The sequence below is a fragment of the Mustela putorius genome, unplaced genomic scaffold (genome assembly GCF_011764305.1).
Source record: "Mustela putorius furo isolate JIRA1106 unplaced genomic scaffold, ASM1176430v1.1 tig00000854_pilon_pilon_pilon, whole genome shotgun sequence".
Classification (NCBI taxonomy): Eukaryota; Metazoa; Chordata; class Mammalia; order Carnivora; family Mustelidae; genus Mustela; species Mustela putorius.
In genome coordinates this window covers 1,379,531-1,406,196 of record NW_025421496.1, presented here as the reverse complement: position 1 = coordinate 1,406,196, position 26,666 = coordinate 1,379,531, and the positions used below count along the sequence as shown (strand labels likewise).

The following is a 26,666-nucleotide window of genomic DNA, read 5'->3' as shown; positions in this document are numbered from 1 at the left end:
CCAAGGCGTGCAAAGTGTCACAGGACGTTACAAGGTGTTCCAGGCACCAGCAAGGCCCCATCAGCAGACATGCTTGGGCAGAGGCACGCAGCTGCATGGTGAGGTGAGCGTGGGAAACTTAAACCACAGATGAGCACTTACATTAGAGGCCCTCTCGAGATCCTTCCAGCCTCACTGGAACTCTCCTGGCTCTACTGACCGGAAGGAACTCTTCCATGTGCACAGGAATCCCTCAAGCTCCCCTGTACTGGGACCATGTGGCAGGCTGTCCCCTCTACCTGCAATGGTCCACCGCTTCTGCCCTCTCTGCTCTTTGGGCTTGTTCCTTCTGCGCATGCTTAGCTTTCAGTGTCTCCTCCTCACCCCGAGGAAGCCCTTCCCATCCTAACCGTCGTCACTCCTTACAGATTTGCCTGCCACCCGCTGCTCTGCCTTCACAGCGCCTCAGAAACATACTCCAGCACTTGTAATGTTTCCACATCCGCAGGCCCCCAGAAGGCGGGGAAGATGAACATTCTCTTTCCTGGAGCCTGCTCAGCGTCTAGCACAAAGCCTGACACATAGTTCTTGCTCAAATGTCCATAGTAACTAGCTGTCGCCCTACCCAAATATTACTTTGATTGGTATTTGTCAGAGGCTGACATTTGCAAACCTTTACCACACCTCACTCACCCTTACCCTGGCCATGTCGGTTTGTCACCATTTCTCTTAAGTGTCTCAGACCAAAGCAATTCAAAGTGTGGTCTGCAAACATTTGCTACCATCCACATGGAGATCAGCTCACTCAGGGACAGAAGTGTTGAAAACGGTTACACTTGATCTTAGCCAAAAGGCCGAGAAGCGATGTGTTGAAAACGGTTATACAGCAACTCGACAGAGCCAACTTATGACAGCTGACTCTTGTAATAAGAAACTGGGTCAGGACGCCTGGGTGGCTCAGCTGGGTAAGCGTCTGCCTTCGGCTCCGGTCATGATCCCAGGGTCCTGGGATCAGGCCCCACATCGGGCTCCCTGCTCAGTGGGGAGCCTGCTTTCCCTTTGTCCGCCCGACCCAGCTCATGTTCTTTCTCCATCTTTCTCTGCATGCGCTCCCACTCTCTCTCAAATAAGTAAAATCTAAAAAACAAAATAAAACAACCTCCCCCGTAAAACAAACACAAAACCACACACACACACACACACACACACACACACACCCCCAAACCTCGGACTTACACTGTATATCTTTCTTCTCCTATTCATCTGTATTGTCTGTTATAAGAGTACCGATCTTGGTTGCATTGGAGAAAAACTGGTCATCATAGATGCTTTGAGAAGCAATGCCTCAGGGAGTATTACTTTCCTCCACAATGAGGACAGGAAGCCCTCTCATACTAATTAATGGATTAAAACAAAGGAAGTAAGATGTATAGCCCAGATCCCAGAGATAACGGTGAACTCCATTTTCCCCTTCTCATACTAACTTGATCTTTCTCACATTACATGGCTCCCCTCAAACTTAAACTCTGATCCAGAGACTCACTCTCCTATGTGACTCTCACAACTTTGCTGCCGCGCCCACTGTCATTGTCCCTGAGCACATCATGTCCTAGCTTAACACAGCTGTGAATACAAAGAAATCCAAGGTGCTCACAAGCCAAGCCCCTGAGTATTTTGGCTCTAATAAGCATGACACCAGTCTTATCATTCAGAGAAGACTTCAACTTTGTGTCTAATTGCATTATTCACACACACACACAACCATAAGGAGCTAGGTCGGAGTTAATGGTCCTCTGCACCTTCAAGACCATAACAACAGCTCATAGCTCTCCCCACCCCAACCTATCTGCCTCACACCTCACATTCAGGATAGAGCCTTGGCAGTCAGACATACCCCTACACCTCCAGCTCTTGAAACTAGGTTTCCCTAATGGTCAGCTGAACTTGGCATTATTTGCTTATTATATCCCTGAAGATTCATTAGTTACTATTAATTATTGCGTCTTATCACATTACTCATTTGCCCTTTATCCACTCGCCAGTCTGTAGGACAATACAACAGCTAGACTGCCAGAGACCACAGATAAGAAATACCCACTAAGTGCCCGGGGGCATCCAAGGCTGGACGCAGAAGGGCAGACCCAGGAAAATATGAGGTTACTCAATCAGAAGAGATCCACCAGGTAAGAAAGCATTTGTAACACTGCCCCAACCCCAAGCCTGCTCTTCCCTGGGCTTAGATGTCACTGTAAATTCTTAATATCTCTACATGTTCTTAGCACAGAAAAAGTTTCATTTCTTCATGAATCAAATTACCATGAAATAGATATTATCATGCATGTAAAGTAGAGTCTACTTCCAAAAAGCAGGTTATGGAGTAAGGAATTCCACTTTTCCTCATGCTGCTGGTCTATTTGAAGAAAGACTCCAATCCAAGTCACACAAAGATGACCAGGTAGTTGAATGGACCACTCAAAATAATGTAACATGCAACACACAGTGGACGCATAAGTAAAAGCTGAAAGCAACCCCACAAAGGCAGAGAGTATAAGAAAAATAAACTGAAGGCCTATGACACATACCCTTATTTGGAAAAATCAAAATTGTAAAGGCCCTATGGAAGAGCAGAGTATGTGCTGGGAAGTAAGCCAGACACCCCCTACCCCCATATTTTACTTTTGCTTTGTACGAAAATTAAGGACTTTAGGAATTCTTCAAAATCTCATTTCTAATTACGAACATATGGAAAGCAAGTGATTTTAAGTGACCCCGGAAGAATAACCAATGGGGTTTTTCAAATTCTGAATGCTCTTTTGCCCCTTTAATCTCTCTTTCATGATTTCCCACAAAGCCACGCTGCGTTTTGTAATCTTGGATCTCTTAGAGTGAAGCACGCACCAAACTTTATTGGGGACGGGGGAAGGGTGTGCAGGGAGGTTCCAACCTCCAGTGCTGGCATCCGACAGATGCGACAACTACCTTTCGTACAACTCAAGTTGCCGCCTACACAAGGAAAAGGTAGCACTGAGACAGGTAAGGGGTCGACTGTTTCAAATTTCAGAGATTTCAAGAGTTGATGAGAGCATAACCATTGCCCACAGCACAGTCCTGTTGAAAACCTCCAGCAGCTACCCTCTGACCAAAGGCACAGCAGAGAATGCTTCTGAAGAAGGGTCAAGCGAGGAGGGCCAACCTCCCCGTTCTTGCCTCCCTCCTGGCCCCCGTCTACAACAGCTTCTCTCCAGAAATAACCAAATGCATGAGATCACCCATAGTGAAAAGACAGAGGCATGACACCTACAAGGTGCCTATTTATAGAAAGTGTTAACACTCCTCAGGAAAAGACACTAGAAATCTCCTTGGAAACACCCCAGCCTGTGCTCCCTTTGGAATTCTAGTCTGCTAATAGCCATGACGAAGTAATTGCCTTTAAAACAAAACTGAAGAGTTAGAGGTACTTACGGTTTCCCCCCAGGGATTCCTGCCAGGTTTGGAGGGATGGTAGGTACTCGCATGTGAGGGGGAGGATCAAACCCAACCTGGAAACAAAAATAAGACATCAAAGACTCAGTTTATGTAGAGTACGCACTTGGTGAACACATATAAAGACTTTTCACTAGAAACACCCACATCTCCAAAGCAACATAAACAGGAACGGTAACACATGCTAACATTTAAAAAAAAAATTACAACTCAAGGAGTACTATAACCACCTGTAAATAAAACAGGCCACGCTCCTTTCTGGGGAGGTCAGTGGGAGTGCGGTCTATTTGTACACTGAGAACCAGCTTCCCATAGCAATTACTTCCTGTGGACTCAGGATGTCCTGCCTTGCCCAAGCAAGTCCAGAGAACAGTGTGCTGTCTGAGTCAGGATTTCTAGACCTTGGCACTATCAATGTTTTGAGCCAGGCAGTTGTTTGTGGCTGTCTTGGGATAGTTAGCAACACCCCTGGCTTCTACACTCTAAGTACCAATAGCATTTCCCACTTCTGATAACTGAAAGTGTCTCCATATATTACCAAACGTCCTTGGGGGCGGGGGGTGCAAAATCGTCCCCAATTTCATACCACTGGTCTAAGTTACCGCTTAAACATGCATGTATTCCCTATTCTGTGTACCCTAATGAAGGTATCTTGTCCCTTAGCTGCCTACTTTGTTTCAAACTATCTTGCCCCCCAATGCACAGCCTTTCTTATTAGTACAACATAAGGGAAAAAACCCTACAGACTTCACTGTCAGCCCAAACTACTGGAGGTCATGCCATCTGAAGAGAGGAGAGGAGAAAACCGAACATGACCTATTCTAAAGAGCCAGGAGAAATCTATAGGGACTTCTATTTGCTACAGGATATCATCTGTTTCCTTTCCCTGATGCAATCGAGGGTTACAGTTGATTTTGCCCTTTGCATACAGTTTTGTATCTTTCCAGTGAAAAATGAAGCTATTTACAAGGCTGGGCAAGAAGATGGGCAGGCTGCCCCTGGGTTCAGTCACCTCTGTTTCCTCACTGTTGCCCTGAAATCACTGCTTACACCTGAGTCACACTGTTGGTTTGAAGAATAATAGAGGCATGGAAAGAAAACGTTACAGCTTCTCAAATATTTTTTCCTAAGAATTAAAGAGGGGGGATAAAAAACCCTCAAGAAAATGAATGAAAAGGCTTCTGTGAGCTACTTGAGTCATTCCATCGCCTTCCAAAAAAAAAAAAGAAGTCTATTTGGGGGGAGAAAACCAGATGTCCCCTGAACTGCCAAAGTAGCTCCTAAACACTGCCTTGTTTCATCCACGAAAATAGTAAACCAAGAAGCGCTGTGCCCTAACTTAATGCAGAAGCATGCTGATGGCAGCGGGCGGAGCACGGGGACACTGGGGCTCTGTTTCGCAGGCGTGGTTGGGGGTCCCGGCCCTGGCCTGCCCGCCAGCCCGCCCATGGCACCTACCATTGGGGAGCGCCCATAGGCCACCACGGCGGCGGCGGCGGCGGCGGCTGCACTCATCTGCGGGGACATGTTGTGCAGACTGGCGTAGGCGGCGCCGGGGCTGGTCAGCTCGCCGTTCATCCCGGCGTGGGGCACCATCCCGAACGGGGCGGGGTACGGCCCAGGCACCGCCAGCGGCGTCCTCAGGCCGGCGGCTGAAAGTAAGCACAAGCCGGTCCAATCTGACCATTAGTTCCAGAGTCACTCTAGCACCATTCAGGAAGGGTGAGGACAAAGAGGGCTTCTTCAGTAAGGCAAAGGGGGTAGGGGGCAGTTGGGGGGGGGGGTGTGTGTGTGTGTGTGTGTGTGTGTGTGTGTGTATACACACATACGTGTTAGGGCCATTCATGAGGAAGGCTTGCATGAGGGTGTGTGTGGATGTAGGGGGCAGGCTTGGGGGTGGTTTCATCACCACCAACTCAGCCCGATTCATCTCCAGGGAAGAACAGACCCCAGGGGAAGCACTGCCCACGGGCTTCATCCTTGGCTTGGCAGCACTGGGAAACCGGACAATTAAAATTAAATAGCAGTACTGTACCCAATTCACAGAAGGCAAACAGAGGCACAGCGCACTGTTTACCTGACTTCATCTTAAAAGAAGGTTTTGATAAAATCCAGGATTTCTCCTTCAGTCTAAACTTTCCATTCCCTGCTGCCAATTCCAAATGAGAACCTGACTCTGGGTTTACTACCTAAACCAAAGCCTGGGCTTAGGAGGAATATTCTGGGGCCTATTTTCCTCTGGGCCCAAGGTGTTAAGGAAGATAAAGTTAGAAGTTACCAACTAATTCACGGGCTGGAGTCTCAGTGAAACCCTCCCAATTTCTACTGACAGAGAGACCACGGATTCCTGAGGGATGGACCAGGAGAAAACCATCCAACTCAAGTGAGCAAGAAGCACACTTGGGCTGGCCGTTTTGGTCAGTATTAGCAAACTCAGACACGCGGTGATAGTTTCGTAAGGAGGTTATGTGGGGAAAAATTATCGGAAGCTTTATTAAGTCCCTAGGATTTCGATTATTTAGGGGGTGGGGGGGGAAGAAAGCCAAATGTAAACAGTCGGAGACCAAACAGGGTACAGCTGCTGAACCTAAGGACAAACATCTGTTTCTTATCACGGCTTTTCAGGGATAGGAAGGAGGCAGGCAGTCGAGTGCGTTTCATATTCATGGGGAAATGGCGTCAGGAGTGCACAGACGACGAGTCAAGCCGGGAAAAGGAAAAATAAAACAAAACACAAGAGGCGAGGCTCTACCCGCTTGGTTAACGAGGGGGTCCATGGCTGGAGGCTTGCCGAGGCCTGGACGGAGTCCTGGAGTGGCACTGGTGCCCGGCGTTGGCATGTCGCTCCGAGGCGTCGGTGTGCTGGATTTCAGAACAGGCGTGCTGGCTTTTTCATGCTGGTATCATTAAACAAATTAAATGAGTATTATTTTTAATCCAAGCCATATTACACAATTTATCACAACAGCAGCTGGGACACTGGGCACCTTCTAGCTACTCCCTCAGCCAATTTTCATAAATCCACACAATGTTGACAGCATTAACTTGTGAGCGAGAAATGTTGACCTTTCCTCTTCCTGCCAGAATTAAAACTCTAGCTAGAGACACAGAACATGATCACACTTCGTCCTCCGCAGATTTTATTTTAAAAAGTATTTTTCCATCAGGCGTGTGGACTTTGGATCCAGGCCAAGTTAGAATGATGACCACCCAGTGAAAAATTCCCACTCACTCAGAAACAAATGGCCGGGTCACCAAGAATGTCAGAGGGAGGATCCCTTTTCTACCCTTGCCTTTTAGCAGCAGTGGGATTGCGACTAAGAGTGAGAAGCAGCAGGGCTGTGGATCTGATGAGAAACCAACCAGCATCTCAAAGGCAAATGCCCTAGAAGGATTCCCACCCGTTTGAGACTTGTGTGTGGACTTAAGCACCGCTACCCATTTGCTACATAATGGATGTGGCCCCACTAGCGCAGAGTCCTTCAGGAGTGGGACATAACAGGGTCCTGGGGCACCATGCTCTGCACCTCAACATTTCATCCCTTTAAATTCCAGAATGAGGAGAGTGCTGTGAGCAGCAAACAGCATGCATGGGGCTAGGGAGAGACCTCAGCTCCCGCTGCCTTGGACCTGACAGGCAGTGTAAACTTGGCAAGCTCCACAGGCTTTCTGCCCCATCGGTGCCTAGGAAGGCTGTATAAGAATCAAATGCAGGACTCTTACGGCTCAGGCTTTTGTGAGTTACGAGATGACATGCTCCCCACTATTTGTTGAATGGCTGCAAGCAGACTAGGAGGCTCCGCCCCCCTGCACCTGTTCCAGGCTTCTCTGGGGGCTCCTTGAGTACATCCCCATTCTGATACCAAACCCAACACGCCCCGACACAAAGGGTCTGTCTAAAAGAAGGTGAACTCAGGACTTCAACTTCCTATGAGGTTGCACATCCCCGAAATAAGAAAGCGACGAACATGGAAGCTTGCTGTCTCTCTCTAAGGACATTACCAAAAGACATTACCGAGAGGAAGAAAGGAAACACTGTGTGAGACAAGAAGCAGGAGTCACCGTCTCACTTTTAAACACTTAAAAATATACCTCTCACTCCATAAAAGCCCACATTTCAAATACTTTAGGGTCCTCTGAACTGCAGAGAGAAACACACTGCTACACAGGCAAAGTGACAGCTCATGAGACCTACCAAGCTCATTTCTTTGGACTTCAAAGAAGTGGAGCTTCCTGAAGAGGCCGTGGACGCTGGGCTGCTAGAAGCATCTTTCTTCAGCAGGCGGTTTTTGTCAATCCCGTTTTCCCTGGGTGAATGGGTGGGGCTTGCTCGCGGAGAAGAAGGGTCCTCGACAAGTATAAGCAAAGCTTGTGTGATTTCATTTATAACGGATGAACCCTGCCCTTCATGGACTCTATCTCCACACTAATTCTCTAAATTAAAGGAGGACACTCTAAGTCCTTCAGATCTGGGGGACTTGGGAATGTGCCCCCTGACTAGCAATGTTATTATAATTACACAGGATGGTGTTTGCACACACACCTGTGAAGACCACACAGAGGAAAAGACATCCAGGAATGATCTGATGCATCCTCATGCTCAAATACTTTGCTCAAAGGGCACAGAAAGGAAAGGAGCACCAGGCACCCAACTTAGGAATCCGAAATGACTGGGAAAACAGATTTCTTTTAAAAAGGAAACAAAAGTTCTTGTCAGACCACTACCGCTCCATCTGTGAACACCACTAAGTTTTTAATGTGCAAAGTTGAGAAAAACCAAAATACCATGGCTCCACTTTCTGTTTCTCATAAGTCACTCTGAAAATAAAGTTTGAGAAAATGAGTAGTTACCTCATTAGACACATCCACAACTAAGTTGTCATCGCTTTTGTCACCATCGCTATCCTGGAAAAAGAGATGTTAATGCCGTTTATTAAAGGGTTGGAGCCCCAGTTACATTTCTATAGTTCTTGGTAGCAGACACACTGAAAAATGGCCCAGGACATGCCTACAGGTTCCTTTCCAGATTCCCAGACCTACTCATTAATACTGCCTTCCCCTCCTTACCTGACATGGGAGCTACCGAAAGCCACAGGTAGGAACTGTTGCAGTAGCATACCTGCTAAAGATCGTTCGGGTGAGGGTCAGTTGCAAACACCGGGTGCAGAGTAAGAGCTCAATAAATGTTTGCAACAGGGGCATTTCTCCTATAATCTGAAATCCTCCCATGGCCTCCTATCAGGGCTCTTTTCCCACTGGATGTCAAATTAAGAACATGATTTCATGCCATTCCTTTGTGTGTATCATCTTGAAGATAGGTAACAAATCTAGTGTTCACAGACAATTTTAATTATAAAGACAAACTTCAACCATGTTCCCATGGGGTCATTAATTCTTGAAGGGAAATAAAAAAAAGGAACAATAACACCAAAAACAACAAAGCTATCTACTTGGCTGGGATAATATACCAAGATCTAACCTCATGTTAAGAATAAAAATCTTTTACAATCAGCATGGAATATTTTAGGAGAGAGGGAAGAACACAGGATGGCAAAATCTGGAAGGCACTAGCATCCTGCAGTAGGGCCTATAGTCCTCTTCATAAAGCTATACCATTTGCTACTCCAGGAAACTGCAAGGTTGTCCTAAGTTTGAAAAAGCTTCAGAAAAGCTATTTAAGTGTGTGCTCACTCCTACATCAAGTTTAGAGCAGACTGAAAAAGTCTACTTTCTTAGCCAAAAGGCCTCCTGTCCTTTAGTACAGAGATACAATAAGCCTATGAAAAAAGTAGGCTCTCACCTAATTCTCCCAAAGGAATGGGTCACTAATTTATGACCAATACAATCCTTTTACTGAGTCACTATCAATTACAAATATACAAATATTTAAAAATTTGTACTAATAAGTAAAAGAGCAAATATTAGCCATGTTGGCTTTCTGGGGGGCCTCCAAGTCCAGCTAGAAAGTTACCCTCAACTTTAAATCCTTACCCTTTACAGGTTTTTTTCTAACTGTACCTGGAGTTTTACATGTGGAAGACCCAATTTACTTTCTTCAATAGTATGTTACTAGATTTACTTTAATCACTGTTGTTAAGGCACCATGCAATTCACTATAACAACATAAAATTATAACCAATGAGGAAACCTGGGTAACTCAAAATAACAGCCTGCTGAAAGAAACATTTTCATGTAATAAAAGAAAAAAATAAAACTAAAGAAGATTTTCTTTTTCTGTTAGTAAAGACCACAGAAAAGCACAAATGTTTTCAGGTGTTGAAAACACAAAGACGGGGGCGCCTGGGTGGCTCAATGGGTTAGTGCCTGCCTTCGGCTCAGGTCATGATCCCAGGTCCTGGGGCTGAACCCTGCATCAGGTTCCCTGCTCAACAGGGAGTCTGCTGCTCCCTCTCCATCTGTTGTCCCCCCTGCTTGTGCGTGCTCTCTCTCTCTCTCTCTCTCTCTCTCTCGGACAAATAAATAAATAAATAAAATCTTAAAAAAAAAAACAAAAAACACCCAAAGATGGTGGTGGTGAAAAAAATACAAGCCAAAAGGTTTTCTCTCTTAGAAAAAAAAAAAAAAAAAATTATTAAAAGGTTCACATAGTATACAAACTGACAAAAAGAAGCGAATAACTCATTTTATTACAATGGGCTATGAAGTGAGTTTTTAGGTAGTCTGTACTTTCAATCTTAGCTTTGGACCCTTCTGCAAATGTGAACCTTCACAGTCCAGTGTAGCCTGGTCATCAAGAGCTGAGGTCTGAGGACTTCGCCCCAGATTCTCCAACATCATTTTAGTACATTGCCCTGAACTACCTATACATCTGGGCATACTTCATGTGAGCAGGTTATAAAACAATTAATGCAGAGCTACAGATTCCAGATCACTCACTACTCAAAATCTACACGAGCCTCATGCACAACAACTCAAAAACTGTATTACCGGCAGTTTCCCAATTTCTGCATGTCATGGACTAGCTTATTAACAATTGATGCCATATATAAAAGTACCTGCAGGGGATACCGGCTATGGGCAATGGCAAGGGGCAAACAGTATGTGCTGCAAAGGCTTGGGCTAGGATGGAGAGAGCCTACAAATCCAAATTCTTAGAATATTATCATAGTACACAGTGTGGAGCAATACAAGGACCTCTGGCAAAATACCCTCTCCAAGGCGCGCCTGGGTGGCTCAGTCTGTTAGGTGTTTGCCTTTGGCTCAGGTCATGATCCCAGGGTTGCAGGATTGAGCCCTGTGAGCAAAAGCCTGCCTCTCCCTCTCCTCCCTGCCTGTGCTCTCTCTGGCTAACTCTATCTCTCAAATACATAAATTAATTAAATCGTTTTTAAAAAAAAAAAAAACCACAAAAAACCTCTTCAAGGCCCTCAGTTTGGGGGTCCTGGCATAGTGATATAGAGCATGGATTCTGGAGTCAGACTGCCTCCAGGCTCCACCACTAACCCTGAACTTGGGCAAATCACTTACAAGCCCTGGGCTTCAGTTTCTTTAACTACCATACCTGGAGGTATGGTACCAAACTGACAGTTTTAAGAGTCAAAAGAAACAATCCACGTAAAAGCACAAGGTACGTGGCATGGACAAGCTCTTGCTCAGGAAATACTAGCTATTGTTAGCTACGGGCTAACCAGCCACCAGGAGGCAGAGAGGTCTCACGTGTTAACCCCCATCTCGTCCACCTGTAGGCGCACCATAAGTGGACGCTTCTTCCATAAGCAATGGGAAGTGGGCTAATCCTGTGTTTTATCCATACTGGTCCTGACAATGTGTCCATCATGAAATAGACACACCTGGGGACATACGAGAAAACTCCAAGACATCTATCAGCTGCAGTGTTTATGACACTCAGACTCGAGCTGGTTGCCACTTGGCTTGGTGTGCTCTCCTCGTGAAACAAGGTTCCAGCTCGATGTGAGTCAAGAGCCGTCCCTTCACAGTCACGCATTCTCAATCTGCAGGGTCTGATCTGGATGCCTCCAAGGTTTTTTCTGTTTTTACCATGGACTTATGTGACCAAACTGCTTGCAGTTCTAGAGAATGAGCTCTACTTCAAGACCAAATAGGAGCCTGAATAAGTCAACAGAATAGCATCCAAAAAGGTATTTTGTGACACAGTGTTTTTACCCTGATTATTTTAGCAGCACAGGCTACCAACTTTGCAGGGCCCAGGACAGATGAAAATGCAGGCCTTGGTTCAAAAACAGAGAATTTGAAGACGGTGAGAACAGAGCATCAAACCAAGGGCAAGGTCCCATGAAGAGCAGGGCCCTGTGCAAAGCATAGGCTGCAGGTCCGGCCCCGCATGTTGGTATCCCCTCTCATGAGGAACTTAGGAAGCCTAAAAATATAATCATGAGCCTGGAAGCACAGAGTTTACAGCTCTAGAGGGAAATACTACCCTTATAAGAATCTATCCTCTTGATAATATTATTTATTTATTTTTTAAAGATTTTATTTATTTATTTGACAGACACAGATTCAAGTAGGCAGAGAGGCAGGGAGAGAGAAAGGGGGTGAAGCAGGTTTCTGCTGAGCAGAGAGCCCGAAGTGGGGCTTGATCCCAGGACCCTGGGATCATGACCTGAGCCGAAGGCAGAGGCTTTAACCCCAAGCCACCCAGGCGCCCCTGCCAGTTTTATTTTAAAGGATGTGGAATTATCACTAAGATCTTAGAGCATGCTTGTATGCTCACTTAGAACGTGAGCAACTAAGCAAACAAATACTGTTTCAGGTGATTTATTTACTTACATAGTGGCTGGAGTCCTTATCATCCACCTTTCTTTTTTTGATGTCATTGGAAAATTCAGGCCCGTTTCTGCGTTTATCGGTACCCCTTAGACTGTCTGGGACCAAGAGGGAATTACTCTGCAAGACAAAAAAAAAAAAAAAATCAAAGATTCCTTCCCAGATCTCTTTGTACACATGAAAACCCAAACCAGGATGTGACAGCTGTTTCAGAAAGGTGATACCTACACTGCCTTTCATTCCATGTAATTCATCTCATCTGAAGACTTTGATGGCAAACATTTATAGATGCTTAAGCACTTGGAAGGAAGACCCTGACTATGCAACGAAATCTTCCAGAGCATGGTGGATCCTTCAGGCTCGACTCACTTGAAATGCTCCTCTGCTCTTTTTACTATTAGAGAGATGGGAGCTTGCTGTTTACATGTGGATATGTTTTTATTTTTTCCCACTGCAGTTTCCTGGTTGGGAATACAAATGGCCTAGGAGCGGAACCTGAGATTATTCTACCGGGTGTATTTTGTGACTGTAACTGTCAGTGTATGCCCCTCGAAAAAGACACACAGAGAGCAGGTGGGATTAACAGCATGGCTCCCTAAAAGGCAAATCCCATTTTCCACAGCAACAATGACGGAGCTCTTCTGAATTCTTTTAATTTACTGTTGAAAATAAGATTTAGTGTGCCTCGCCAATAGCACTGAAATTCAAGACCCAAAGTGAGTAGTTCAGCCAGTGAATCTTCAACAGCGGGGCCAGCTCCTGCACACAAAAGCAGGAACAAGGACTGATCTTTTCTACCAACCACACAGGATACTTTCATTCCCGTGTGCTGAGTACAAACTGTTGACCCAAAGAAAACAGGCATTTTGGGTCTTTGGGGGTCACATGACAAGTTCTGACATCCCTTCAATTCCCATCTCCCCTCAGGCTAAAGCATCAGAACATGATACAATGAGTCCTTTTAAGTACAGGATTAGCATATGCAAGGGGGCAATTTGTTCAGTGATGTGTTACCGCCTCCAACAATACTGAAGGCGCTGTGCAGAAATCTCCTGCACAAAGCCCAGATAACCCCAATTTCTGCAAGATGCTGGAGAACTACCAGGGGGATGTCCGGGGCCAACAGACAATTATGTTCCCTTTCTCTGCCACAGTTTAAAATAGAAGGGGCTGGGGGAAACCTTTAAGTCAGACCATCTCTAGTGCAATGGCATCTACCAGAAGCAAATTATTAAAAGCCGGGATGGGGGAGGTGTCTTCACTCCTAAGCAGCCCAAAGTAATCAGGCAGGTAGCTGGGTCTGTAAGCTCCCTCCTGAAAACTGTGGACCCCACCATGGGAACATTCCCAGCTCCGCTCAACCACACATAGGAGGAAATCAAAACGGGACCAGGAGGCCATCTGAAGCCTCTTTGCCCGCTGCAGGGGCTGACACTGCAGCGAGCTGAGCTTTGATTCATGACCGGTCAAGCTCCACAAATGCAGGAGGCTTACATAAAAGCAAAGGGAGGGACTCATGCAATTCAATACAGAGCGGCTCAGAGTAATGTCTTTAGCACAGCGTGTGGGGCTGAAAGGTGAACTGGCTGGATCCCTCCACTAATGACCGTGGTAAATGTCTGCTAAAAAAAAACGAACCTCTCTGACCCAGGCCCCTTCGCTGATAGGATACAGGAGACTTAACCAAACTCCTGAAAGTGCTAACATGCACTCCCAAGAGCCAAGGGAGGGGAGTAGCAGCATGCACTCAGGTATAAACAACATTCCAATACACCTGCCTGGGTTCTAGATTTTACCAGGACTCCTCGTCCAGACCGTTACTGGAGGCACTGAGGGCAACAGCACAGAGCACTGAAGCTTTATATCTGCCCCAGTGCCCAGAAGAATATGGCACAGATTCGGCATCCACTGGCAATTTTATTTATTTTATTTTTTTTATTTATTTTTTTTTTAAAGATTTTATTTATTTATTTGACAGACAGAGATCACAAGTAGGCAGAGAGGCGGGCAGAGAGAGAGAGGAGGAAGCAGGCTCTCTGCTCAGCAGAGAGCCCGATGCGGGACTCGATCCCAGGACCCTGAGATCATGACCTGAGCCGAAGGCAGCGGCTTAACCCACTGAGCCACCCAGGCGCCCTCCACTGGCAATTTTAAAGTTCAGTCTCTGTCCACAGGGTCGCTGTCAAGGCCTTCCTGCTATAACCAGCACGGGGCATCCAAACTGCTCAGCCATTCAGAGCCATTCAGAGATAGCATTTTAATGATCTTATATTTTTTTAATGAAGTCAAGCGGTACTGTAAACTTAAAAGTAAACTACACTTCTGTTAGCAACAATGCAATTTCTGTTAGAAACAGTAACATTTCTATAGTTGGACCCAAAAGCCTGTCAAGCTTTGAGGCCTCTGCTTCTACATGTTAGAAGTTACTACTGTAATTCTTGCTTGCACGGCTTAAATGAGGCCTATAATCTGAATAGGTTTTGAAAAGCTCTGGAAGTTCCTCTAAATTTGGACAGGACTAGTAATTAGCACCGCTACTTATGTGAAAATTGGCTCCATTCAAAATGGCAGACTCAGACAAGTTGCAAAACACAGTGTCTCATCGTACATTTGATGCCGTAAAATGGATTCAAAACAAGGCAGCAAACACTGTGGGCTGGAAGGCCTGGGGGAACCACAGTCAGGAGCCAGGGGGGATCGGGTTCACGAGGCAGCCCCGCCCCAAATGGACCACTTCCTTTTACCCCTGTTCCCATGAACCCAGTCTTCTTTGTGTAATTGTCCCCGACATCTTTCAGCCCTGACACTGCTTTCATTGTCGTTCCTGACTTAAGCAAATGGTTCCAGCCTAATGAACTTCACCGTCAGCAACAACAGCTGTTTTGGTTAACGACTGCCTAGGTGACCCTAATCTTCGTGACTCCCTCGTGTGCTCCCCAGAAACTCAAAAGTGACTTCACAGGTATTACTGGAACGTCTCATGACAACAGAAGTGTTTCTGGTTGTTTTTTTTTTCACCCTCATGATCTGTGTTTTCCTCACACACCAGCTTATGTTCATCATGACCCAGGGGTGGAATAACCGTCATACTGATGGTCATTATGAGCCACTTTATACACATTTTAACAATAAAGAGATTATACCTGGGTATTGAATGAATATCATTTGGATCTTCAAAATTTATCTTGGCTCTATCTTGATTTGTTAGACCTGGACTAGAATAACATAGTATCACATTTAACATTAATGTTTAGCATTTAATCAACATTTAAGAAGAAGCCATTTGCAAAATAATGAAATTAAGGTTGCTTGACTTCGTTTTTTTTTTTTTTTTCCTTCAAAACTTGTGCATTGGAAACACAGAAGTAAATTAGAATCACACCTTTGAGGAGGCCAAAGCAACCGTAAAAGACTTATTGTTCATCATCTTCTTCATTCCCCCCACCCCTTTTATCTGGAGGCTTGACCAGAGAAAGGCGGCCATTTACTTAAAGTCACAAAGCTCTTTCTATTACATCAAGGCGTCTCCCCTCCCAGAGGAGTGATTCTTATACTCAATTTATGTATGTAAAATACTTGTCCCCACACACTTATCACTTAAGAGTCACAATGGCTCTTTAACCATTAACGTTTAACCATTTAACATTCTAATGTTACATAATAATGCCTAATACACACTGCATGCTTTCTCTGACTGCCCCCCCCCCCAGCAAACCACAGTCTCTGTCTCCCTTTCTCTCTCACACACACAGACACAGTTTTATGCCACAATAAGAAAACCATAAACATATTTTAAAAATTACATCCGACATTAAAATGACCTGAAAACAGTCCCAAATGCCTGCCTTTCCACTCATGAATCCTGCCATTTATGACCCAAGATGTGCACTAAAACAGGCCTCAGCACAGAGCAACAGAGTGGTCCAGAGCCCCACAGCACCCTTTTCGTGACGTCTATCATGGCTGCTGGGAGCTCTGAAGACTTAGCTGCTACCAGACTTCTCCTCCCAGAGTCCATATTTTGAAAGCCTTTAATCTACCAAACAGCATTCATCAAGTGAAGTTCATTTTCAAACATTTAATCTGCCAAATAAATATTTAATTGTGAATCAGGTTTTTTCTTTTCTTTCTTTTTTTTTTGATGAGCATGAGAACTAGTATTACCACACTGACTGATATACTGTAACGCTAGCCAAGAAACTCAATGTTTTATTCACCTTGCAGCTGGTAAAATTTAAGTGTCTGCCAGAATTCTTAAAAAATGATAATTACTGGGCAGATTTCTATTACAAATGTCCCGAGGTCTGGGATTTTTGAGACTGTATATATAAAGTTTCCCTTTGTTTTAAAATTGTTTTAACTAAACAAAATCATCTTATTTACTTTGTGTCTTCCACGAGAGCTCAAAATTGGACATTTATATAGCCCAGAGGGGAGATTACGAATCTGAGCAAATCAAGGTCGGAAAACACACTAGGACTTCAAAACAAACTAAAATTCTAGAACCAAGATGAGTTTCTGTACCTTACATCTTGTACACACTTAAGGGAATGCAGCCAAGTAAAACAATAAAGAGAGAGATCTATCTATCTGACAAGTCTCTGGAGAAAAAAGATCCCCCTTGAGCATTAAGTACCAGAGTCAGAAAGAGGGTCCACAAGACCGATTAGCCCCATTGGTGTGTCTTTCTCTCCATTTGTAGGTGGAAACTACACATGAAACGAAGAGATAAGGGACAAGGACCGAGAAAACATGCACCCCCAGGGAACTCGCTCTTAAAAAATCTGGGGAACGTAAAAATCTCAGGGTGCACCTTCACTGACCACAGGCCAACTTTGCCTACCATTACTGCAGGCCTCCTGCGGATCAGTTCTCCCACTTAAGCGGCGTGATGCTTAAGAACAGTTACAAGACGAAAAGAGCCACTCAGAGGAGAAAAGGAAAAGTAGCAGATCTTCTTATGTTACAACTGGTGTTCACTAGTTCTAGTCACTAAATCCAGATCAAATCATTCTAACTGGGTAAACCATGTTTCATAAACACACATACCAGGACTAGCCGCTGCTGTCGTTCTCTGGGTGCAAGTTAACTACAGCGCTGGCAGCGTGTTTGAACCGAGCGGGCAGAAGTGCACGATCATTCTCTTAAAGCAAAAACAAACATCCAAATGCAAACATTACACCACATCTTCATATAAGAACTTCCCACGGTAAAGCATCAGAGCCTGCTGCACTGGAGAGAAGATGCAGCTGAATCAAAAGAAAACCTCACGATTTGGACTCTGTGTTACCTTTGTATTCACCGTTCTGGACAATGATGTTTCCATTTCATGCTCTGAATACCCACTCAAGATTGAGGCAGAGAGACCCAGATGCTTCCGTATGGACAAAAACCCGTCCTTATTCGCTGGTTCCAAGACTTTCACTTTTCTTTAGCAATTTAACAGTAATGGCTGTTCATGTAATGAAGATACTCTGGAAGGTAAACTCCAGAAAATATGAAAGAAAGCAGGTTTAATGGAATGTTCCCCTGTCAGTGTTACCAGAACACTCGTGACAGAACCCTCATGTTTCCTTCATCGACTCTGAGACCTCAAAGCACGTCTTCTGCCAACCATGTCTAAACCCTGAAGCCACCAGCAGCAAATCTGAAAGGAAAACCTGCTCATGGAGACAGCAGAAGCTAGACAGGTTTCCCTAATGTGAAAATAATGCACATTATTCAAATGGATTTCTTTAGCTGCCATGCTGATTCCCCTTGGGAAGTTTCTCCTCCCTGCAGGAAAAGTGTTTGTGTCAGAGGTACAGACTGGAAACTCATGACACCTCATTTATCCTCAGTTACACTAAGGCAGTGGGAACCTAATTTGCTAGCACACTCTACACTAACAATTAACTTCTCGGTGAACATTAAAAACAATTAGGTAGTGACGCACCCCGTCACATCTGTGCGCCTTCCCGATCTACACCTGGTACCAATTAAGCCATCACCCCGCGCTGTACTTTTTGCTGCAGTCCAACGGGTCATTTGGATTCTATCTGACATTTCAACAAATGTGTTTTTAACCCCTAAAACTAACGGGATCCCCACTTGTCAATGGGGAAGAGGGTAAGAAGGTGAAGGTGTGGAAATGTGTCTACTTGGCAACTGCATCGCATCGGATCTCAGGAGCCCCGGCTGTGAGGTGGGTCTGAAAGGCACACGTCAGTTTTTCGTACAGTTTGGATGCAAACTATGAGAAAGAACCCATGTGTTCTCCCACCTTGATCTGGGAACGCTGAGACCCTCTCAGATGCAGACTGAGTGGTTCAGTCAGAACCCCCAGGAAGGAAGGTAGCCACGTAGAAGGCACACAGACCCAGTAAACAGGTGAGCTGGGGGACCCACTGGAGAAGGAGACAGATATCCCCGACATCACACACAAAGCCCCCAGTTAGCCCTTGCATACCAGATAAAGAAAAACAAAACACCCCCCCAACACACACACACATTGAGAGCTCACGATAAATATAATTATTTCCAAAGAACTTTTAAATGCTCTCATGACAACTAATTTACCCCACTAGGACTGTGGTGACAGCAAAAATCAAATCTGTATTTCAAACTGCTTTAAAAGCAGTCTTCGTAGAGCAGCTTAGCTAGCTGTCACTGTCCCTCTTTATTCTCTAGTCCCTGAGGACAAACTTTCCAGTACAAGAAACCAGAAAGCCCTGGGTCAGGACTTGCCTGTGAGTTAACCTGGGTATCTGATGGCACTCACCTCTGCCTCTCCTCGCCTAAAAGATGGAGACCCCGAGTTTTTGGCTTACTATGTTTCAGAGGAAATGATAAAAATGATCATGGGGCTAAAAGGAAAAGAACATTTCTAAAGCCTGCTCTAAATGGTGGGCGTTATGTTTTCTACTCACAGAGCATGAACTGAAATCTGAAAAGAGTTTCGGACGGAGGTAATATATACTTCTATCTGCTTTCTGGTTTTTTAGTTAAGATGCCTGATGCCCCATCTTCATTGAAAGCACAGTGAGTTAAAACCTGAACATTTCTCTAGTTACACACAGGCCTCGATACCCTCCCGGTGAGTTATGGTGTCCACAGTAAACACACGCCTTCACCTGGTATAGGACAGACCACTCCCGACCATCTAGAAATCACTGCCCTTTCCTTTTTTCCAGGTTTCACCCTTCTCATGGCAATGATGCAGTGAGCAGTTTTCCCAGAGGAACTATTTTTTAAGCACATAGTTTTCAATTTTGCCAAAAAGGAAATCTGCTGAGACAACTGCTGAAAAAAACTTAAGTGTTTTCCACTGTGCCTAAATATTGAAATTTTAGGTGACTCATCTCAGTTTCATCCTTCACTTTCAGGCAATCCCTTGAAATAAGTCAGGAGATAAATTCATAAACAATTAGGCAGAAACATTTCCTCCTTTGATGAACTTGAGTATCATGAGCCCAACCAAGTTCAAGATGGGCTATGGACAGTCCCCTGCTCTCCATACTGAGAAACACTACCCAAATCTCCACAACTTCCTCACACATTTGAAAACAGAAGAAGAAACCACCAATAACTACACAGAGTGTGACCAGTAATGCATGTATGGCTGTCTTGCTACTCTGCAGGTAGAAACAATGGGGAGCCATTCCTAAAGGCTTGCTATTCATGGTCCCTGTTCATGGTCCTGTTCAGGGTCCCTAATACCCCTCACCCCGGGAGGCAGCCTCCATCACCAATTTATAGATGAGGTTAGGGGGAAGTTCAAAAGGATGGAAACACCTGGCCCATGCCAGAAGACCACTGAGATCTGTCTCTATTCAAAACCCGTATTCTCCTTATCACCCCATGCCCAAGGGTTACTGGGAGCTAATGGGATATTCAAAAAAGTAAAATTTCAGAAAAAGGCCAACATTAAGATATTCTCCAAAAAAATTTACGTCTTACGTTCTCCTTGCACTCTAAAGTGCTGAGTGGGATTTGAGAAAAAAAATCATGGGTGGTCCTCAGTAGGATCTAGTCCTACTAATTAACTAGTTAAGCAAAACAGCTGCAGAAGAAACACAAAATAAAGACACCACGTTATATTAAATAAAGTGATGGCTGTCATCACTATTTTAAAATACGTTCTATTCTACAAAGTCAGTTATGGGAGTGATAACCAAGTCCCTCAGAAAGGCATAATCTAAGTCTCTACCTCCATTAATTAGCTGTATGATTAGAAGTATCTAGCCACCTTGAGCTTGGTATCTTATTGGTAAGATGATGGTGTTGCACCATTATGACCTCTAAATACATTAACAGTGCTTATAGTTTTCAGGGCCAGGGACCCCTTTTGAGAATTTGATGAAGGTTATCATCTCTCTCCACAATTAGAGTAAAGAGCTCCAATCCAGAATGCTCTGTAGACAGTATTAGGGGGACTCAAGGACCTCCTGAAACCCACCGTGTACCCCGCCAAGTCCACATACCCTGTGCTCTGGAGTCCCTCCCAGACATATATCCCCATCATCTCCTCCCTCTTCCAAACAGTCCAAATAGTGGTCACACGTGTTAGGCATTCCACTGTTTTTCATTTAACAAGTATGTGGCTGTGACATTAAAAGACATCACTGCAAAATGGTAGCACATACAACTGACCTTTGAACTGGGTGCACCCCCCACCCCGACTCAGTCAAAAATCCATGCCTGGCTTTTGATTCCCCCAAAACTTAAGTACTAATAGCCTGCTGTTGACCGGGAAGCCTTACTGATATAACTGTTGGTTAATACGTATTTCGTATACGTATTCTATACTATATTCTTAAAGGTAAGCTAGAGAAGACAACCTTATATAAAAATTGTAAGGAAGAGAAAACACACTTATGGTGCCATCCTGGGTTTGTCAACAAAAATCCACATAAATGGACCCACTCAGTTCAAACCCATGTGGTGCAAGGGTCCACTCTACGTGCAGTGCCTTACACAGTGCTTGGCACATAGTATGTGCTCATTAAATAATTTCTTAAACGAATGAGTAGCAAAACACAAATTCTGTCATGTTTTTCATTGTATGGCTATACAATGCTTTGATAATTCTCGGATTCTAGGTCTTTCAAGCAGACTTACTGGAAGATTTCCTTCAGCCAAAATGAACACAACTCATCTTCACATTAATTGAAACATCTGAAGTTTTTATTACTACATAAGAAATAAAGTCATTTTTGTTAGGTCATGTCATGTTTCTTTGCTCAACTGTAGCACTCTGACAGGCAGCCTTATGTTAAAAAAAAAAAAAAAGAAAGAAAGAAACAAGTTTTGCAAGTAAATAAAAACCATAGTCAGATCTTAATTTAAAATCAACAGCCAAAGAGCAAAATAAAACCTCTTAAAAGTTTTTCCCTTTATCATTCATCCCTTTCAAAAAGAAGAAAGTTAAATGCCTGGGTGGCTCAGTTGGTTGAGCGGCTGCCTTTGGCTCAGGTCATGATCCCAGGGTCCTGGGATCCAGTCCCACATCAGGCTCCTTGCTTGGCAGAGAGCCTGCTTCTCTCTCTCCCTCTGTCTGCCTCTCTGCCTACTTGTGCTCTCTCTCTCTCTCTCAAATGAATAAATAAAGAAAAAAAGAAGAAAGTTAAAAAACAGTGTCCATATTTTCACTGTTCTTAGTACCTTTCATTTTTTTCTTGGGTTTTACATTAAAACAGACTACAGTAAGGCACGTTTGTTTTCCTAACAAATAACCTTAAACTAGCAAACAAGTAACAATTCTGTCACTAAAAATAAACAAACACCAACTATCTACAAATCTGGTTTAGACTCGCAGATGAAAATCCATACATACTCACGTTCCCTCTGGGTCTAGAGAAGTCCCTGAGTGCTGTACTTGATACATGTAATTATCATGTTTGTTCAATACAGAAAGAACGGCAGGAAAAAATCAGATCATATACTAGCGTGGAATGTTTCAGAACTCCTTGGTCTTACATATGACAGAGGTTCTCCATTCAGTCCAAGGACGTTTAAGGTTCCCAGAAACAGTTACAAATCTCCCTGGGGCCAGATCTTCTTCCTATACCTCAACCAAAACCATGTATTTCAACAGAGAGGGCGCAGAAGCTAATGAGAATATATCTATCCTCTCTTCAGTCATGCACCAAAGATACCTGCAAACAAGCAGAACAAAGCCACTCCTCTCACTCTAACTTTTTGTTTTGGAAAATAGCTTATTAAAAAAAAAAAAATTCTTAATCCAGAAAAATTTCAAGGATATAATCCACACAGAGAAAAATTCTCTAGTGTCATCAATAATTTTAATTTAAGAGGTAAAGATCCTGAGACCATAAGGTTTGAAAACCACTGCCCTGTAGCAAACTGGCCTTAGCCCCTCACTGGTTTTTTAAAAAAAGCAAAAACAAAAACGAAGCCCTCCAAAACCAGCAGCAATACAGAGTCATCAGCTGACTTTTTCTGTCCCGTACAATCTGACTTCATAATTCGAACCACTTTATTAAAAAGAGAAGTACCACAATATTTTAGTCACTAGCAGTACACATCATCTCATTACCCACTGCTTCTCATATTCAATTTTACACAAGTTTTTTAAAGAGCTACTTCATTTTATATAACCGCAGCAAAACCCCACTTATGTGGACAGTGAATAGTTTCATTCCCCTCTACAGACTGAATTAAATGCTTAGGTTATCAATTAGTGCAGTTTTCCCATTTTATATCATCATCACCTGGAGAGGTCTATAATAATTAGGCAAAAACACAGTATATATACTTATTCCGAAAATACCCATTCAAATTATCATTAAGACGTGTGAAAAATTTGATGTAAAAGAGACATGCAAATAGCACCTTAAGTAACCATTTGTGTTATGGTATTGTACGGACTGGCTTATGCCACATATCTGCCGTATTTTGACTTGAAAGTTCACTGGCCGTGAACTCAACTCGAGGACCTACAAGAACAATCGAAATCCAAGGATTGTTTTGCACTTCGGAGTGTACAAGTCCTCACCCTGTCTCCACCCCACCCCCACTTCCCCAAGTGAATTAAGTTCTTGCTTACATCTGTGAGCCAAAAATACAAACAGGTTATTTAATACACGCAGACGCACATGGAACTCTGGAACACGGCCCTTCTGGGTTCAGCAGGCACACCTCAACTCACGGCTCTGGCCACGGCAGCTCGGAGAAATACACACTACAGTCCCCCTTCCACCACCATCTAAAACTCCTGCTGAAACTTCCTACGATCTGAAATCTACATGTATTTTCGTCACCTCTCCTCCGTGCTTTGAGAAAGGGCTTGTAATACGTGGGGCCTACGTAGCCCTAGCAACCGCTACACTTCCTGTGTTGTTGTACGTCTCGCAAGCACTCAACCAACACACAGGGATTTAAGATGAAACCGTACCGAGAACAGAAAGTTAATTGAGAAATATAGGTCCGAACCTAGAATTGGTTTGATAAATTAAAACCTTCAGCAGACTACGGGACGGGAGCTTTCTCAACATCTTCTGCCGTCTCTGTTCTTCGGTCCAGGGTTAGGGTTCTTAATCTGACACTCCACGGAGTGAACGTGGCACAAAAGAGGACAATCGTCAGTGCCAGAGACAGCAACAAACGAAAAGGTCAGCTCCATCAAAGTCCGTTTACTTAGGTTTGTACTTTGGGAGTAGGGGATATTATTCCCTAGCTGGAGTTTTTTTTCTCCCCTTTCCCTCCCAAACATCTTCCAGAGAAAACTTTATGAGAATTTTAAAACTAGCGGGGTACCTGGGTGGCTCAGTTGGTTAAGCAACTGCTTTCGGCTCAGGTCACGATCCTGGGGTCCCAGGATCAAGTCCCACATCAAGCTCCCTGCTTGGCAGGGAGTCTGCTTCTCCCTCTGACCTCTCCCCTCTCATGATCTCTCTCTCTCTCAAATAAATAAATAAAATCTTAAAAAAAAAATTTTTTTTTAAAGAATTTTAAAACTAGCTACCACCCCATCTTTCCACCCTTATCCATTGTCCCCAATGCAACCTTATAAATGAAGTATATAACCAACTCTTCATTTGGGCTCAGGTCATGATCTCAGGGTCATGAGATCGAGCCCAACTGGGCATGGAACCTGCTCTCCCTCTGCCGCTACCCCCCATCTCTCTCCCTCTTAATAAAACACAAAATAAAACAAAAAACCCCACAAAACAAAAATATAAGCACCAAGATCAGTCTCAAAGAGAATATTTAAAGTAGCCACTATTCCACACAGAAGAGGGAGAAAGAACTCTCTGCACACTAAAGAATCACCTATCTCCCCCACAACCCACCACCAAAGCTCCTGGAAAAAGGATCAGAATGATTTAAAAGTTCAGCATCCCAATTCTGCTACTATATTTAGATTTAACCTGGCAAAAAAAAAATACTGCCAGGTTCAGAAGGAAAGGAAGAGGAGGAAAGGAGGCAGAAACTGTAGGTTATCCTCGCTGAAAAGGGGCCCATTTCTCACTCCATTTACTCCACAACATTTGAGAGATGCATTTTAGATTCGATCTCCCCACAACTTACTGGCAGATACACGTACAGATTAAACGTGCAGTATGTAAAATGGGTAAGATTTAGGCTGGTAAAAAAAATGAACCTTTATAAGCCCAGAGCCTCCATCCACGGAGGTTCCTCGTTTCAAGAGCTTACTCAGACGCTCAGTTCTTTGGTCAAAAATAAATTTGAGTTCAAGTTCACCCTCCAAGGACAATTACGAAAGAAAACCTAGATATGGAAACCTAGCAACTAAGATGCATTTGCAGAGGATAATGAATGGTTTAGGTAGAAATAACACATTACTAACCAATTTCCCATATGGATTGTGACCTCTTGCCTTTAAGACTGATTTAAGACAAAAACGAATACGAATACTCTTAAAATTACAGGCAAGATGGAGTGGGAATGCAATAATAAACATGTTTTTAAAGTGGGTATGGGGCACATACAGATCAAAGTCTATTTCCAAGTGAGTAATCCTAGCAGACAGCTTTGCCTCCAAATCATGTCCCTCTCATCTCAGTAAAGTTTTATTTAAAAAAAAAAGAAAAGAAAAGAAAGAAAGAAGAAAAAAGAAAAGACAAAGGTCAGGGGAGGAGGGGTGGAAAGTCTTATTTATAAAAAAAGGAAGAAAAGGAAAGAAAGAAACCAGGTCACTGAGAGAGGGAGCATATGTGTGTCTGTGGCCGTGTTTAAAGAAAGGCAGTTTGGGATGCGTTGCTGGAAGGGCGACGTGTTTATGGACAGCAGGCGTTCGAGTACTTACTGTGCCCGGTTCTCTGTCTGCTCCCGAGGTTACCAAGAAACGCACAGACATGCCCGTTCAGACACAGAGGCAAGAACAGAAATAAAAAAAAGGGGGGAATAATTAGAACACAAGCCCCAAACAGTTTTAAAAATGGCTTTTATTTATATAAGTCATTGCACTCCTAATACAGTGATTTCCTGAAAATTACAGTATTTTGTAAACATAAGATTTACAGTTTAACCATACACAAAGCCTATTTTTTTTATTTCTTGACAGAATAAATTACTTTTCTTCAAAAAATTAGTCAAGTGCAATTTTGCCCAATATTTAATGCATACTAGAATTAAAGCCTATGAAACTAAGTAGTAACAGATGCAATTATCAAACCTTTCATTTGAACACATTCACTTTCAAATTTAACTTCTTATTTCGCCCCATTTAACAACATTACTTTCTTTGAAAATTACCCAATTAAGCAGTTAACAGTTTTCCATAATATGGTACAGGCCACTGGCATTAACCAGGCAGTTGCCAAGATGTCAAGATGCCTGTAATCTAAAGAGATCGAGAAATCTACAGATGCCCACGTCAAACCCTGGAAACTTCCAGGGAGGACTGTGTTTCAGTGGCCAAGCTTTGCGACAGACAGTTCCTCTTAGCTCTGTATGGGGTGGGGCTTTCCTTAGCGGTGCACACAACTTTGCAGCACTGTATGAGTATCAGGACCAAGTCCTAATCTGGCTTGCCCGGCCTCTCACCTCTGTGGTGCTCTGCATCGTGGTGCTTCTTGTCATCTTTTATTGCCAAGTGAGACTGCCCACTCAGAGCACTGGACAGCGCCAGGAGGCCAGCACTGCCCCCGAGGGGCGGGATTCCAGGAGGCTGAAGTCCCGAAGGGTGAGGCGTGAGGGGCACTGGGGGTCCGTGGCCGTGAGAAAGATGCTGAGCTTGCAACTGCTGCTGCTGTTGGTGGTGGTGAGAGAGGAAAAAGGGGGGAGGAGGAAGAGAGGAGAGGACAGGGAAGGGGGAGGGGTGAGAGAGGAGGGAGGGAGGAGCGAGGGGAGCAGGAGGGAGTAGAAGAGGAAGGGGAGGAGGTGAGAGAGGAAGGAGCAGACGGGGAGAATGGAGGTGGCAGCAACATCCAGGCGGAGAAGGACCCACAATGGAGGAAACACAACAGGAGGTA

General features: G+C 44.1%; 1 protein-coding gene across 2 annotated transcripts in view; it reads right to left on the bottom strand.

The window, feature by feature from the left end:
* Window positions 1-26,666, bottom strand: part of TLE1 (TLE family member 1, transcriptional corepressor) — an 87,745-nt gene that overhangs the window by 17,542 nt on the left and 43,537 nt on the right. For both annotated transcript variants that reach the window (XM_004778656.3, XM_004778657.3), the window contains exons 7-14: window positions 26,239-26,443; window positions 25,499-25,515; window positions 12,232-12,348; window positions 8,314-8,367; window positions 7,658-7,810; window positions 6,215-6,359; window positions 4,921-5,114; window positions 3,442-3,518 (exon numbers count right to left, since the gene is read on the bottom strand). In XM_004778656.3, coding sequence (XP_004778713.1) covers window positions 3,442-3,518; window positions 4,921-5,114; window positions 6,215-6,359; window positions 7,658-7,810; window positions 8,314-8,367; window positions 12,232-12,348; window positions 25,499-25,515; window positions 26,239-26,443 — 962 coding nt within the window. The remainder of the gene's footprint in view (window positions 1-3,441; window positions 3,519-4,920; window positions 5,115-6,214; window positions 6,360-7,657; window positions 7,811-8,313; window positions 8,368-12,231; window positions 12,349-25,498; window positions 25,516-26,238; window positions 26,444-26,666) is intronic.